Genomic DNA, 14323 nt, shown 5'->3' on the forward strand with positions numbered 1-14323 from the left:
AAGGAGGGAGGGAGAAATCTTCCATCTGCTGATTCACTCCCCAAATGGCTGCAGTAGCACAAGCTGGGCCAATCTGAAGCCGGGAGCAGAATCTTCTTCCTGGTCTCCCACATGGGTACAGGAGCCCAAGGACTTGGAACATCTTCCTCTGCTTTTTCAGGCACATTAGCAGGGAGCTCAATCCAGAGTAGAGCATCCAGGACTCAAACTGGCACCCACAGGCGATACTAGCACTGCAGGCAATGGCTTTACTTGCTATGCCACAGTGCCAGCCTCTCTATAAGGAATTTTAGGTAAATAGTTAAAAATCAGGCTTTCTTGGAAACTTTTGAAAAAACCTTTGCTTGTATCTATCTTGTAGATTTAATTTGTAGATATTTATTTTAAAAAATTTTTTAAAGATTTTGTTTATTTATTTGAGAGGTAGAGTTACAGATAGTGGGAGGGAGAGACGAGAGAAAGGTCTTCCTTCTGTTGGTTCACTCCCCAGTTGGCTGCAACGGCTGGAGCTGCACCAATCCAAAGCCAGGAGCCAGGAGCTTCCTCCGGGTCTCCCACGCGGGTGCAGGGGCCCAAGGACTTGGGCCATCTTCTACTGCCTTCCCAGGCCACAGCAGAGAGCTGGATTGGAAGAGGAGCAGCCGGGGCTAGAACCAGTGCCCATATGGGTTGCTAGTGCCACGGCGCCAGCTCCTCATTTGTAGATATTTTAAAAATCTTCTGTTAATGGAGTCAAATGAGCATCTGATCAGTGACCCACAAGCTTATTTCTTAATGGCGTGTGCTTGATGAAATGATCTCAAAAAGTCATTTCGTCTTAGAAAAAAAAAAACTGCTTGATTACTACAGTTAATAAGTGTCTACTTTTATCTCTCCAGGAAATACTCTTAATTCTGAGGAGAAGCTGGAAGCACAATGGGAGATGACAGTGAATGGTTGAAACTGCCAGTTGATCAGAAATGTGAACACAAGGTGAGACTTGTCTGGAACTCCAATTTCAATGTCATTGGCTTGTTTCATCATCAGTTAATACTTCTTACTTAGGAGCATTGAAAATATTGGCAGTTTCAAAAACAGATTTTGAAGCTTTGTTAAATGTTGTTTTTTGTCATTGAAAATTGGTGGGTTGCTCTAGCTCAATTAAATGTTATTCTGAATCTCAAAAGAATTCAGGGAAGGAAGATAAATGAGTATTAGTAATGTGAAAAACCATTTGTAGCTATAAAAAGTGACTACCTACCTAATTCCATCACCTCCTGCTACAGGTCAGTATACTTAGCTAATTGCTTAGTAGTACTTCATTGTAAAGAAACTCTTATTTGGAGGTATATTCTGAACTTGTACTTAGAATCCCTGTATTTTTTGAGTTCACTTATCTATGTAGTCTGTAGTCTAGCTAGTCACCAGAATTACCAGTATATCATTATTTACTTACTGGGTGTCTTTTAAAATTATCTTTTTTTCCCCAATTATTTAAAAATTTCTTGCATTTTTAATTATTTTTAAAACAAATATCTACCAGTTAGGAGATTTTACAATTTCAGTCTCTTTTTTTTTTTGTAAAATTTATTCTACACTTTAAGTTCTCATATTAACTATTTTGTGTTCTTCACAGTTCTTTTATTTATTCATTTATTTATTTTTTTTAAAGATCTGTTTGTTTATTTGGAAGTCAGAGTTACACAGAGGCAGGAGAGGCAGAGAGAGGGAGAGGGGTCTTCCTTAATTGGCCACAACGGCCGGAGCTGCGCTGATCCGAAGCCAGGAGCTAGGAGCTTTCTTCAGGGCTTCCCATGCGGGTACAGGGGTCCAAGGACTTGGGCCATTTTCTGCCGCTTCCCCAGGCCTTAGCAGAGTACTGGATCAGAAATGGAGCAGCTGGGATTCAAACCAGTGTCCATATGGGATGCTGGCTCTGCAGGCGGTTGCTTTACGTGCTCTGCCATGGTGCCAGCCCCTATGTATTTATTTATTTGCTTTTTATTTATTTATTTATTTTTTTGACAGGCAGAGTGGACAGTGAGAGAGAGAGAGACAGAGAGAAAGATCTTCCTTTTCCATTGGTTCACCACCCAGTGGCCGCTGTGGCCAGCACACCGCGCTGATCCGAAGCTAGGAGCCAGGTGCTTCTCCTGGTCTCCCATGCGAGTGCAGGGCCCAAGGACTCGGGCCATCCTCCACTGCACTCCCTGGCCACAGCAGAGAGCTGGCCTGGAAGAGGAGCGACCTGGACAGAATCTGGCGCCCCGACCGGGACTAGAACCCGGTGTGCCGTCACCGTAGGTGGAGGATTAGCCTATTGAGCCACGACGCCAGCCTCCCTATGTATTTATTTTTAAAGATTTATTTATTTATTTTAAAAGTCTGAGTTACACAGAGATAAATAGGTCGTCTATCCACTGCATCACACCCCAGATGGCCACAATGGACGGGGCTGGGCCAGGCGAAACCAGGTGCCAGGAGCTTCATCCGGATCTTTCACATGGGTGCCTAAGCACTTAGGTCATCCTCCACTGAGTTCCCAGCAGGGAGCTGGATTGGAAGTGGAGCAGCTGGGACTCAAACTGGCGTCCATATGAGATGCCAGCAGATGCCCGCTATGCCATAATGCCAGCCTGCAGTGCTAGCATCCCATGTGGGCTCTGATTCATGTTCTGGCTGCTCCACTTCTGATCCAGCTCCCTGCTAATGCACCTGGGAAAGCAGTGAAGTATGGCCCAAGTGCTCGTTCCCCTGCATCCACATGGGAGACCCGGAAGAAGCTCTTGGCTCCTGGCTTTGGATCAGCCCAGCGCCAGCTGTTGCGGCCATTTAGGGAGTGAACCAGCTAGTGGAAGATCTCTCTCTTTCCCTCTTTCTGTAACTCTGTCTTTCAAATAAATAAATAAATCTTTAAAAAAAAAAAAAAGATTGTTGTGAATCTTCACTATTCAAAGTTAATGGTTGTTGATTGCTAAAAATGCAAGCTAGGTTAACTGACATGGTTTTATACCTTTTTTTCCCCCAAAAGAAACTGTTCATTTAATGAGTACAAATTTCATGAGTACAACTTTAGGACTAGAGTGATTCTTCCTATCATACCCACCCTCCCATTCATATTCCTACCCTCCTCCTGCCTCTCCCATTCCCAGTCCCATTCTCCATTAAGGGAAAAAAAAGGTTCCTTGACAATCAAGACAAGGGCTATTCAAGTTACTGCTTTCAAAGTGTCAATTTCACTTCTACAGATTTCCTTTTAGGTACTCTATTAGTTATCACAGATCAGGGATAACATTCAGTATTTGTCCCTTTGTGACTGGCTTATTTCACTGAGTATGGTATTTTCCAGATTGATTTTTTTTTCAGATTATTTATTTATTTGAAAGTCAGTTACAGAGAGAGATGGAGAGATAGAGAGAGAGAGAGAGAGGTCTTCCATCCGCGGGTTCACTCCCCAATTGGCCGCAACGGCCAGAGGTGTGCTGATCCAAAGCCAGGAGCCAGGAGCTTCTTCTGGGTCTCCCACAGGGGTGCAGGGGTCTCAGGACTTGGGCCATCTTTTACTGATTTCCCAGGCCACGGCAGAGAGCCAGGTAGGAAGTGGAGCAGCTGGGAGTCGAACTAGTGCCTATATGGGATGCCAGCAGTGTAGGTGGCAGCCTTACCTGCTACGCCGCAGGCCTGGCCCCCCAGATTTGGTTTTCTACTTTGTACCTATGAAGGATAGAAATTTGGAGGCTAGGTCCTGTATCTTCCCCAGGACCATTCTTTTAACCTAATTAATAAATTAGCTGAATATCAATAATCAGTATGTTATCTCTTCAGATAAAATCAGATTAACCGTGAGCAAGTTAGATTTTTTTAATTAGCATAGAAATTATTGGTGTATATTAAACTGCAGCAAAACAAATGTGGGAGAGATTTTTAGAACTTTCTTTTTCACTGAAGGGGGAAGACAGAATAGATGGATCGCTTGAAGAGTTCCTAATTTTTGGTTGCCATGTGCTAAGAGATTTTTAATCTAGTGTGATTTGGTGGATTTTCTTTTTGACAGACAGAGTGGACAGTGAGAGAGAGAGACAGAGAGAAAGGTCTTCCTTTGCCGTTGGTTCACCCTCCAATGGCCGCCGCGGCCGGCGCGCTGCGGCCCGCGCACCGTGCTGATCCGATGGCAGGAGCCAGGTACTTCTCCTGGTCTCCCATGGGGTGCAGGGCCCAAGTACCTGGGCCACCCTCCACTGTACTCCCTGGCCACAGCAGAGAGCTGGCTTGGAAGAGGGGCAACCGGGACAGAATCCGGCGCCCCGACCGGGACTAGAACCCAGTGTGCCGGCACCGCAAGGCGGAGGATTAGCCTAGTGAGCCGCGGCACTGGCGGATTTTTTTTTTTCTATTTGTGTCTGTTGAGCATTTATTTGTTTTTGAAACTTAGAAAATGGACACGTCAAATCTGGATTAAATGATTAAAAATGAACAATTTATGATTATAATTTATTCTACTCTTTTGATCTAATTACTCCAGTTCTGCAGAATGTGTAATGCCTTCTTTATGAGTGCCTAAAAGCATCATGTAGTGGGGTAGACAGCTTTCTTTTCTTAGAAACAAAAGCGTGGGGCCGGCACTATGAAGCAATGTGTTAATGCTCTGGCCTGAAGCGCTGGCAACCCATGTGGGCGCTGGTTCGAGACCCAGCTACTCCTCTTCCAATCCAGCTCTGTGCTGTGGCCTGGGAAAGCAGTAGAAGATGGCCCAAGTCCTTGGGCCCCTGCACCCACGTGGAAGACCCAGAGGAAGCTCCTAGCTCCTGGCTTCGGATTGGCGAAGCTCTGGCTGTTGAGGCCAACTGGGGAGTGAACCATCAGATGGAAGACCTCTCTCTCTCTCTGCCTCTCCTCTCTCTGTGTAACTTTCAAATAAATTAATAAATCTTTTAAAAATAACAGAAGCATTTTCTTTTCTTTTCCTTTTTTAAGATTTATTTTATTTATTTGAAAGAGTTATAGAGAGGTAAAGACAGAGAGAGAGAGAGGTCTTCCATCCAATGGTTCACTCCCTAGATGGCCGCAACCACCAGAGCTGCGCCAATCCGAAGCCAAGAGCCAGGAGCTTCCTCTGGGTCTCCTATGTGGGTGCCGTCCTCTACTGCTATCCCATAGCAGAGAGATAGATAGGAAGAGGAGCAGCCAGGACTAAACCGGTGCCCATGTGGGATGCCGGCATTTCAGGCCAGGGCGTTAACCCGCTGCGCCACAGCGTCAGCCCCAGGTTGTCACATCTTTAATGCTGTATCATAAAGCAATAACTACTCCAATTGGGACTCCAAATTGGATTGCTGGTGTCACAAGTGATGGTTTAACTCACTCTACCACAATGCCAGCCAGTCCTGGCCTGTTATAAATTTTACATGACCTTGCCAGAGTGTCATCAATATTAAACGTTTGTAAGAAGTTTAGTGGATAATCTTTTTTGAAAACTAAGTTTAGGGCCGGCGCCGCGGCTCACTAGGCTAATCCTCCGCCTAGCGGCGCCGGCACACCGGGTTCTAGTCCCGGTCGGGGCGCCGGATTCTGTCCCGGTTGCCCCTCTTCCAGGCCAGCCCTCTGCTGTGGCCAGGGAGTGCAGTGGAGGATGGCCCAGGTGCTTGGGCCCTGCACCCCATGGGAGACCAGGATAAGCACCTGGCTCCTGGCTCCTGCCATCGGATCAGCGCGGTGCGCCGGCCGCAGCGCGCCGGCCGCGGCGGCCATTGGAGGGTGAACCAACGGCAAAAAGGAAGACCTTTCTCTCTGTCTCTCTCTCTCACTGTCCACTCTGCCTGTCAAAAAAAAAAAAAAAAAAAAAAAAGAGAAAAAAAAAAAAAAAAAAAAAAAAAAAAAAAGAAAACTAAGTTTATTTAAACTTTCTTATTTCAGTCATGGAGTTCTTTGTTCATATTTGTTGGTATAGGATATTAATTTTACTGACCTACCCCAAAATCACAGTAGATTATAATATCATTAAATTTTGTTTTGTTTCAAAATATTACTTTTCTTTTAGCTATGGAAAGCAAGGTTAAGTGGATATGAAGAGGCCCTGAAGATCTTCCAGAAAATAAAAGATGAAAAAAGCCCAGAATGGTCCAAATATTTAGGACTGATTAAAAAATTTGTCACTGATTCCAATGCAGTGGTTCAATTGAAAGGATTAGAAGCTGCACTTGTTTATGTTGAAAATGCCCATGTAGCAGGAAAGTAAGTAACTTTTTTCCAACTATTCTGGTAAAAACCCATCTAATGCTAAAGATACTAAATTATGTATACCTATAGTTTGCTGTCCTTTGTTATTAGCAGTTTCAACATGTATTAATCTTCTTGCTTTTATAGATACTTATTCTTCATTGAGTCTCTACTAATCTAATCTAAGTGGTGCATGAGATTGCTACAGATAGGTAAATTAAATTAAACCTTAAATTTTTACCTTGAGGTTTGATGAACAAGTGATTTTCCTTTTGAGCTTTTTGTATGGGAATTATTCTAAACCAAAAAGAAAAGCCTTTAATAACTCTTAGAAGAAAATCAGGTTGTTGACAAAGGAATTATCAGAATTTGACCAAGGGCAGGAAAGATGGGGAAATGTTTAATGGGTACTGATATAGTTAGATAGGAGTAAGAAGTTCTGGTGTTCTTTTGCACAGTAGAGTGATTATAGATAATGATGTACTGTATATTTCTTTTTAAAAAATTAAAAGGATTTTCAGTGTTTTCATTATACAGAAATGTTAAATGTTGGAGGAGATAGATGTTGTTTTACCCTGATTGGACATTATCCAATATATGTATGTATGTATATATGTGAAACATTACATGGTACCCCATAAACATATACAATTTTATGTCAATTGAAAAAAATTTTTTTTTTCCAGGCAGAGTTACAGAGAGAGAGAGACAGAGAGAGAGTTATAGACAGTGAGAGACAGAGAGAAAGGTCTTCCTTCTGTTGGTTCAGTCCCCCAATGCCCGCTATGGCCGGCGCTGCGTCGATCCGAAGCCAGGAGCCGGGTACTTCCTCCTGATCTCCTGTGCGGGTGCAGGGACCCAAGTATTTGGGCCATCCTCTGCTGCCCTCCCAGGCTATAGCAGAGAGCTGGACTGGAAGAGGAGCAACTGGGACACTAGAACCCCGGGGTGCCGGCGCCACAGGTGGAGGATTAGCCAAGTAAGCCAGGGCGCCAGCCCAGTCAATTAAAATTTTTAACAATTATTTTTAAAAAGTAGAAAGACATACAAAGAATCTCATAAAGACATTGAGCATTACAAAACTTTTTTTTTTTTGGAAAAAGGTTCCTAGATAGATGATCTTGAGATCAGTTTTCTGTTATTAGATTATTTTTCAGTTATTAGACATTTTTATCTTGAAAGAGGTAATGCTACCTAAGTAAATCCTGTGACTCCTGACCTGTTTGACTTGAGCTTTGGATCAGCCACCCCACTCTCCTAAACTTCATAAACCTCGTTTTTCTAACTCTAGTCTTTGTATTGAAAGGAACCTTCTAAACAACAACCAGAAATGTTAAATTATTGACTTAATTGCATAAAAAATATGTGCTTTAACTTACTTAAGATTATTCTAGTAAAGTTAATCATTTGACAGTTTGATTAACCATAATCACCATTAATGAAACCATTACTCTTTAATTTCATTTTTCTTCTGATACCAGAAATTTTTTTTTTTTTTCCTGACAGGTAGAGTGGACAGTGAGAGAGAGAGACAGAGAGAAAGGTCTTCCTTTACCAATGGTTCACCCTCCAATGGCTGCTGCAGCCGGCGCACCGCGTTGATTCGAAGCCAGGAGCCAGGTGCTTCTCCTGGTTTCCCATGCAGTGCAGGGCCCAAGGACCTGGGCCATCTTCCACTGCACTCCCGGGGCACAGCAGAGAGCTGGCCTGGAAGAGGGGCACCTGGGACAGAATCCGGTGCCCCGACCAGGACTACAACCCGGTGTGCCAGTGCTGCAGGCGGAGGATTAGCCTAGTGAGCCACAGTGCCAGCACATGTTTTTTTGACAAATGTAATGTGTAATCGTAACCCACTCAATCCTTAGTAATATAGTAATTCCCAGTAATCCAGACTTTAATTTAGAAGTGATTTGAAGTACTTAACTTACTTGTAAAGGAGTCAAGAGCCATCTTTTGTTATTAAAAATATCCTTTCTCTCTGAAGAAATTGTCGTAAGAAATTTTTAAAATGACTTTAATTTTTTTTCCAAAAAGCAAGCACTCTGTAATTCTGTTTTGGTAATTTATACACATTTATCTGTGTGTGTGTTTGTGTGTGTGTGTGTGTGGTGCATGGTGCATGCTTATTTAACATCTAGAAGGATGGATATCAAAAAATTTACAATAACTTTTTTTGGATTATGAGATTTTAAAAGATTTTTGCTGATTTGAATTCCGCATTTATAAACTCAAACCTTGTCAGGTGTGACATGTCTTAAACTTTTATACTATACACAAATTTTTAAAAATTTTTTAAATGGATTTTAAAATTAGAAACTCATTTGCTTTATATGTTAGCAATTATAAAATTACTACTACACTCCATTCCATGACCTGTCTCCAACCCTTTCTATAGTTTTTGTGTATGATGGTGGTTGTTTATATTACAGAACCACAGGAGAAGTTGTGTCAGGTGTTGTGAGTAAAGTGTTCAACCAGCCCAAGGCGAAAGCCAAGGAGCTCGGCATAGAGATTTGTCTCATGTACATAGAAATTGAGAAAGCAGAGGCTGTGCAAGAAGAGCTCTTAAAAGGCCTGGACAATAAGAACCCCAAGATTGTAGTGGCCTGTATAGAGACACTGAGGAAAGCCTTAAGGTAAGACTCTTTTGTTAGTTTTAGTTAACTAGAGTGTTTTGATTGAGTTTGGGTTCCTGGTTTTAACAGGAATGAAAACTGTTGAACATGACTTGGCATGCCACAACAACCAGGACAGTGACCTAGAGAAGGTCTTTGTTTTGAGTAATTTTAGCCTTAAGTGTGTCATGAGAATTTATTTATTTGAAAGAGTTACAGAGAGAGAGAGAGAGAGAGATATCTTCTATCTGCTAGTTCTCTCCCCAAATGACTGCAACAGCCGGAGCTGGACCAATCCGAAGTTGGGAGCCAGGAGCTTCTTTGAGGTCTCTCACGTAGATGCAGGGTCCCAAACACTTGGGCCATCCTCTGTTGCCTTTCCCAGCCCATTAGCAGAAAGCTGGATTGAGTGAAGCAGCCAGGACTCAAGCTGGCACCCATACCAGCTGTTGGCATTGCAAGCGCTGGCTTTACTAGCTCCACCATGTTGCTTTATATATATATATATATATATATATATATATATATATATATATGTAAATCCATTTCTAATTAAGATGAGCAAGGAATGTTACTAATGTGTTTTCAGATTAAGTGTTGGCTGGTAGGTAGAAAAACACTCCTCAGAGTATTTAAGCAGTTTTCTCTTGATATGCTCAAGCATAGATTTATATACTTTAAAATGTTGGCTAAAGGCATTGTTTATTGCCTAAGAAAACCTTTATTTTAGATGCCTTCTTAGTAAAGTAGAAGCACATGCTACATGCTTTTAAACAGCAGAGCAACAGCAAATAGAAAATAACTTATTCTTATGTAAGAGTTGTTAGGGGTTGAAGTTTTTCATGAATGGAATCTCTTTCAGGAACAAGTGCCTGTAATTTGCTATGGAACTCTGAATTAAACAAATCAGTAGTTTGTTCTGATTTGGCAGACCCTCTAATCTGATATCCTGTTCTCATTGCTATCCACATGAGATACTTCAGAAAGCAGCTCCAGTGAAATCCCAACAGTGAAGAGCATCCCAGCTCAACTCTGTAATTTGCTCTGTGACCTACATCTTGGGAAAGCTGGTTTCTTTTGTTTATTTTATGTGAAAATTTGGTAATTCTTGAAGTTTGTCTCTCATGTGGTTCATTATATTCTTTTATAAAATTTGACTTTCATTTAGATTCTTGTGATAAAAATTTTCCTTATTTCTGTGTATTACGGCGTTACAGGCATGTGTTTCTATGAGCAATGTGTAGTGCACTCATTGCATCATCTTAGAAATTTAGTGAATTGGGGGCCAGCACTGTGGCATAGTACGCTATTCCCCCACCTTTGGCACCTGCATCCCATAAGGGTGCCATTTCAAGTCCCGGCTGCTCTTATGATCCAGCCCTCTTCTATGGCCTGGGAAAGGAGTAGGTGATGGTTCAAGTCCTTGGGCCCCTGCACCCATGTGGGACATTCAGAAGAAACACCTGGCTCCTAACTTCAGATCTACCCTATCGCTTCTCAGCCCTTTGGCTAAGATCAAGTGCAGATCTACCCAGCTCCGGACGTTGTAGCCATTTGGGGAATGAACCAGCAGATGGAAAACCTTTCTCTCTACCTCTCTCTCTGTAAATCAGTCTCTCGAATAAATAAGTAAAATCTTTAACAAAAGAAAAGAAATTTAGTGAATTCACATAGTTATCAATAGTCTTGTTCTATCCTTAGTAATAGCTCTTTTTAAAAAATATTTGTGTATTTATTTATTTGAAAGGCAGAGTTAGAGAGAAAAAGAAACAGAAAAAGGTCTTTTCATCTGCTGGTTCAGTCCCTAGATGGCCACAACAACCAGGGCTGGGCTGAAACCAGGAGTCTGGAACTCCATCTGAGTCTTCCTCTATGGGTGGCAGGAGTCCAAGTACTTGGGCTATCTTCAACCTTCACAGGTATATAAGTGGAGAGTTGGATCAGAAATGGAGCAACCAAGACTCGAACTGGTGCTCATATGGAATGCTGACATCACAGGCAGTGGCTTGATCTGTACCACAATACTGGCACCTTTAGTAATGTTTTAATAAAGATATGTGTTATATTGTGGCCGACATTGTGGTGTAGCAGTTAAAGCTGCCGCTTGTGATGCCGGCATCCCATATGGGTGCCGATTTGAGACCTGGCTGTTCCGCTTCTGATCCAGCTCCCTGCTGATGTGCTGTGAGGATAGAGAATAAAGGCCCAAGTGCTTGGGCCCTGGGAAATGAAGAAGCTCCTGACTCCTGGCTTCAGCCTGGCCCAGCCCCAGCCATTGTGGCCATTTGGCGAGCGACCAGTGGATAGAAAATCTCTCTCTCTCTCCCCTTTTCTCCCCCTGACTCTTTTTCCCTGTATAACTCTGACTTTCAAATAAATAATTAAATCTTATATATATATATATATATATATTATATATATATATATATAATATATATATAGGGGCCGTTGCTGTGGTGTAGTGGGTGAAGCCACTGCCTGCAGTGCTGGCATCCCATATGGGCACCAATTCGAGTCCCGGCTGCTCTACTTCCAATCCACTTCTCTGCTATGGCCTGGGAAAGCAGTGGAAGATGGCCCAAGTCCTGTACCCACTCGGGAGACCTGGAAGAAGCTACTGGATCCTGGTTTTGGATTGGTGCAGGTCCAGCCATTGAGGCCTTTTGGAGAGTGAACCAGCAGATCGAAGACTTCTCTCTTTCGGCTCTGCCTCTCTGTAACTTTGCCTTTCAGAGAAATAAATAAATCTTTAATATACACACATGCAAACACACATATACACACAAGTTTTTTTTTTGTTTTGTTTTGTGTTTTTTTTTTTTTTTTTTTTTTTTTACCTGTAATCTCCAGATGGCCGCAACAGCCAGGACTGGGCCAGGCCAAAGCCAGGAGCCAGGAGCTTCTTCTGGGACTACCACGTGGGTATCAGGGCCCCCAAACACTTGGGCCATCTTTTGTTGCTTTTCTCAGGCCATTAGCTGAGAACTGGATTGGAAGTAGAGCAGCTGGGACACAAATTAATGCCCATATGCGATGCCAGTGTCACAGGTGGAGGCTTTACCCACTGTACCACAGAGCCATCCTTTTCCTTTAGTCTTTTTTGTTTTTTTTTTTTTTTTTTTTAAGATTTATTTATTCTTTGAAAGTCAGAGTTACACAGAGAGAGGAGAGGCAAAGAGAGAGGTCTTCCATCTGATGGTTCACTCCCCAATTGGCTGCAACAGCCAGAGCTGTACCGATCTGAAGCTAGGAGCCAGGAGCGTCCTCTGGGGCTCCCATGTGGGTACAGGGGCCCAAGGAGTTGGGCCATCCTCCACTGCCTTCCCAAGCCATAGCAGAGAACTGGATTGGAAGAGGAGCAGCTGGGACCAGAACCGGTGTCCATATGGGATGCCGGCACTTCAGGCCAGAGTGTTAACCTGTGGAGTCACAGTGCTAGCCCCTTCCTTCAGTCTTAAAGGTTAGCTGAGCCAAGTTAAAATGTCCCTTTCTAATAAAATACAGTGCATTTTTTTCTTTTATTATTATTTTTTTGACAGGCAGAGTGGACAGTGAGAGAGAGAGAGAGAGAGAAAGGTCTTCCCTTGCCGTTGGTTCACCCTCCAATGGCCGCTGCAGTCGGCGCGCTGCAGCCGGCACACCGCGCTGATCCAATGGCAGGAGCCAGGTACTTCTCCTGGTCTCCCATGGGGTGCAGGGCCCAAGTACTTGGGCCATCCTCCACTGCACTCCCTGGCCACAGCAGAGAGCTGGCCTGGAAGAGGGGCAACCGGGACAGAATCCGGCGCCCCGACCGGGACTAGAACCCGGTGTGCTGGTGCCGCTAGGCGGAGGATTAGCCTAGTAAGCCGCGGCACCGGCCAAAATACAGTGCATTTTAAAGGAAATCTTAGAAGTGATCTGTTTTTCACTTTATGATATCTATACTTTAACAGCACAAAGCCAGGTGTGTTATAAAAATCACTTTCTAGGAAAGTCTATAAGCAGTCTTCTTTAATCTCTTGAAGTAGAGCTTATTTTTGAATCGTTTTGTGCATTTGTGTGAATGTAGACAAATGTACACATTAGATAATAGGTAAATGACATATTTGAAGTCCTACTACTAACATAGATTTTCATTGTTCTTTCATAACCAAATCCTTCCTGCTCCAGAATTTGTTGTTCAGATACATTAGCAGTGGTATCAGAAAGATAAAATTAGCCAGTTGGGAACTTGAAAATACAATATGTGACAGAAATATAAGAATAAAAAAGTTATCTCTTTAAATGAAGTTAGAATGCAACTGTTGGGGCCAGCGCTGTGGCACAGTGGGTTAAAGCCCCAGATTGCAACACCAGCATTCCATATGGGCACCAGTTCTAGTCCCAGCTGCTCCACTTCCAATCCAGCTTTCTGCTGTGGCCTGGGAAAGCAGTATAGGATGGCCCAAGTCCTTGGGCCCCTGCACCCACGTAGGAGACCCGGAAGAGGCTCTTGGATCCTGGCTTTGGATCAGCTCAGGTCTGGCCATTGCAGCCACTTGGGGAGTGAACCAGCCGGTAGAAGACACCTCTCTCTCTCTCTCTTTCTTTCTTTCTCTGTCTCTCTCTCTCTGTCTTTGCCACTCTATGTAACTCTTTCAAATAAATTAAAAAAAAAATCTTTAAAAAAAAAAAAAAGAATGTAAATGTTTTCCCCATGTTGAACTGAAGCAAGGAGAGATTTAAATTTCCCAGAGTTATAGTATGATAACTGCAAAATCAGGAATGAAACACCTAACTTCCAGGATTCATACATTGAATCACCTTATTTATAGGAGCTATTAAAAGTTCTCATCTAAATTTTTATAAGCCAATTTATTTGCTCATATTTTTAAGCTTTCATATGTATTCACATAAATATTTAATATATTACATGTGTTGATCCTTAATAGGTCTGAGCTGCTCCTCAACTTTTACCTGGAAAGTTTGTTTTAAAGTGATGGTGTTATTTTGGGTCCCAGACATTAAAGAATATTCTGAAGAGAATGACACCTAAATGTATACATGGTTATGAGTTCCAGTTCACTTTCTTTTGCTACCTTAAGAAAACAACCTGTATTACTCTGTTAATATACGGGTATGAAGATGTGTTTGAATGAATGAAAATTACCTCTACCCAAGCACATTGCATGTTGACCATTTTCCCCCCAATATTTTGCTTGTAGTGAATTTGGTTCCAAAATCATCTTGCTGAAGCCAGTTATCAAAGTGTTGCCAAAACTCTTTGAATCTCGAGAGAAGGCTGTTCGAGATGAAGCCAAATTAATTGCTGTGGAGATTTATAGATGGATTCGGGATGCTCTGAGGCCCCCATTACAAAACATAAACTCTGTCCAGGTGAGGCACAGTGTTTTCTGGTTGGCTTTGCATAAGTTTAATATGAAGATACTTCTTTCCTATTGTTATTGATATTCTGTCCTTCCATGTTACTTTTTCCTTTGAAATTTTGAAATCAGTTGATTTTTCTGAACATAGCTAACTTTCTCTGCTGT

The 14323-nt window shown here is 42.5% G+C and overlaps 1 protein-coding gene across 3 annotated transcripts in view; it reads left to right on the top strand.

Annotated features, from left to right (window-relative positions):
• Positions 1–14323, top strand: part of CKAP5 (cytoskeleton associated protein 5) — a 113019-nt gene that overhangs the window by 33829 nt on the left and 64867 nt on the right. For all 3 annotated transcript variants that reach the window (XM_089327065.1, XM_008270443.5, XM_002709083.5), the window contains 4 exons: positions 879–972; positions 6017–6210; positions 8625–8831; positions 13997–14168. In XM_089327065.1, coding sequence (XP_089183191.1) covers positions 916–972; positions 6017–6210; positions 8625–8831; positions 13997–14168 — 630 coding nt within the window. In that variant the 5' untranslated portion in view covers positions 879–915. The remainder of the gene's footprint in view (positions 1–878; positions 973–6016; positions 6211–8624; positions 8832–13996; positions 14169–14323) is intronic.

This window comes from Oryctolagus cuniculus, chromosome 1, assembly GCF_051225735.1.
Source record: "Oryctolagus cuniculus isolate XC-2025 breed Fujian yellow rabbit chromosome 1, ASM5122573v1, whole genome shotgun sequence".
In the NCBI taxonomy this organism is placed as follows: domain Eukaryota; kingdom Metazoa; phylum Chordata; class Mammalia; order Lagomorpha; family Leporidae; genus Oryctolagus; species Oryctolagus cuniculus.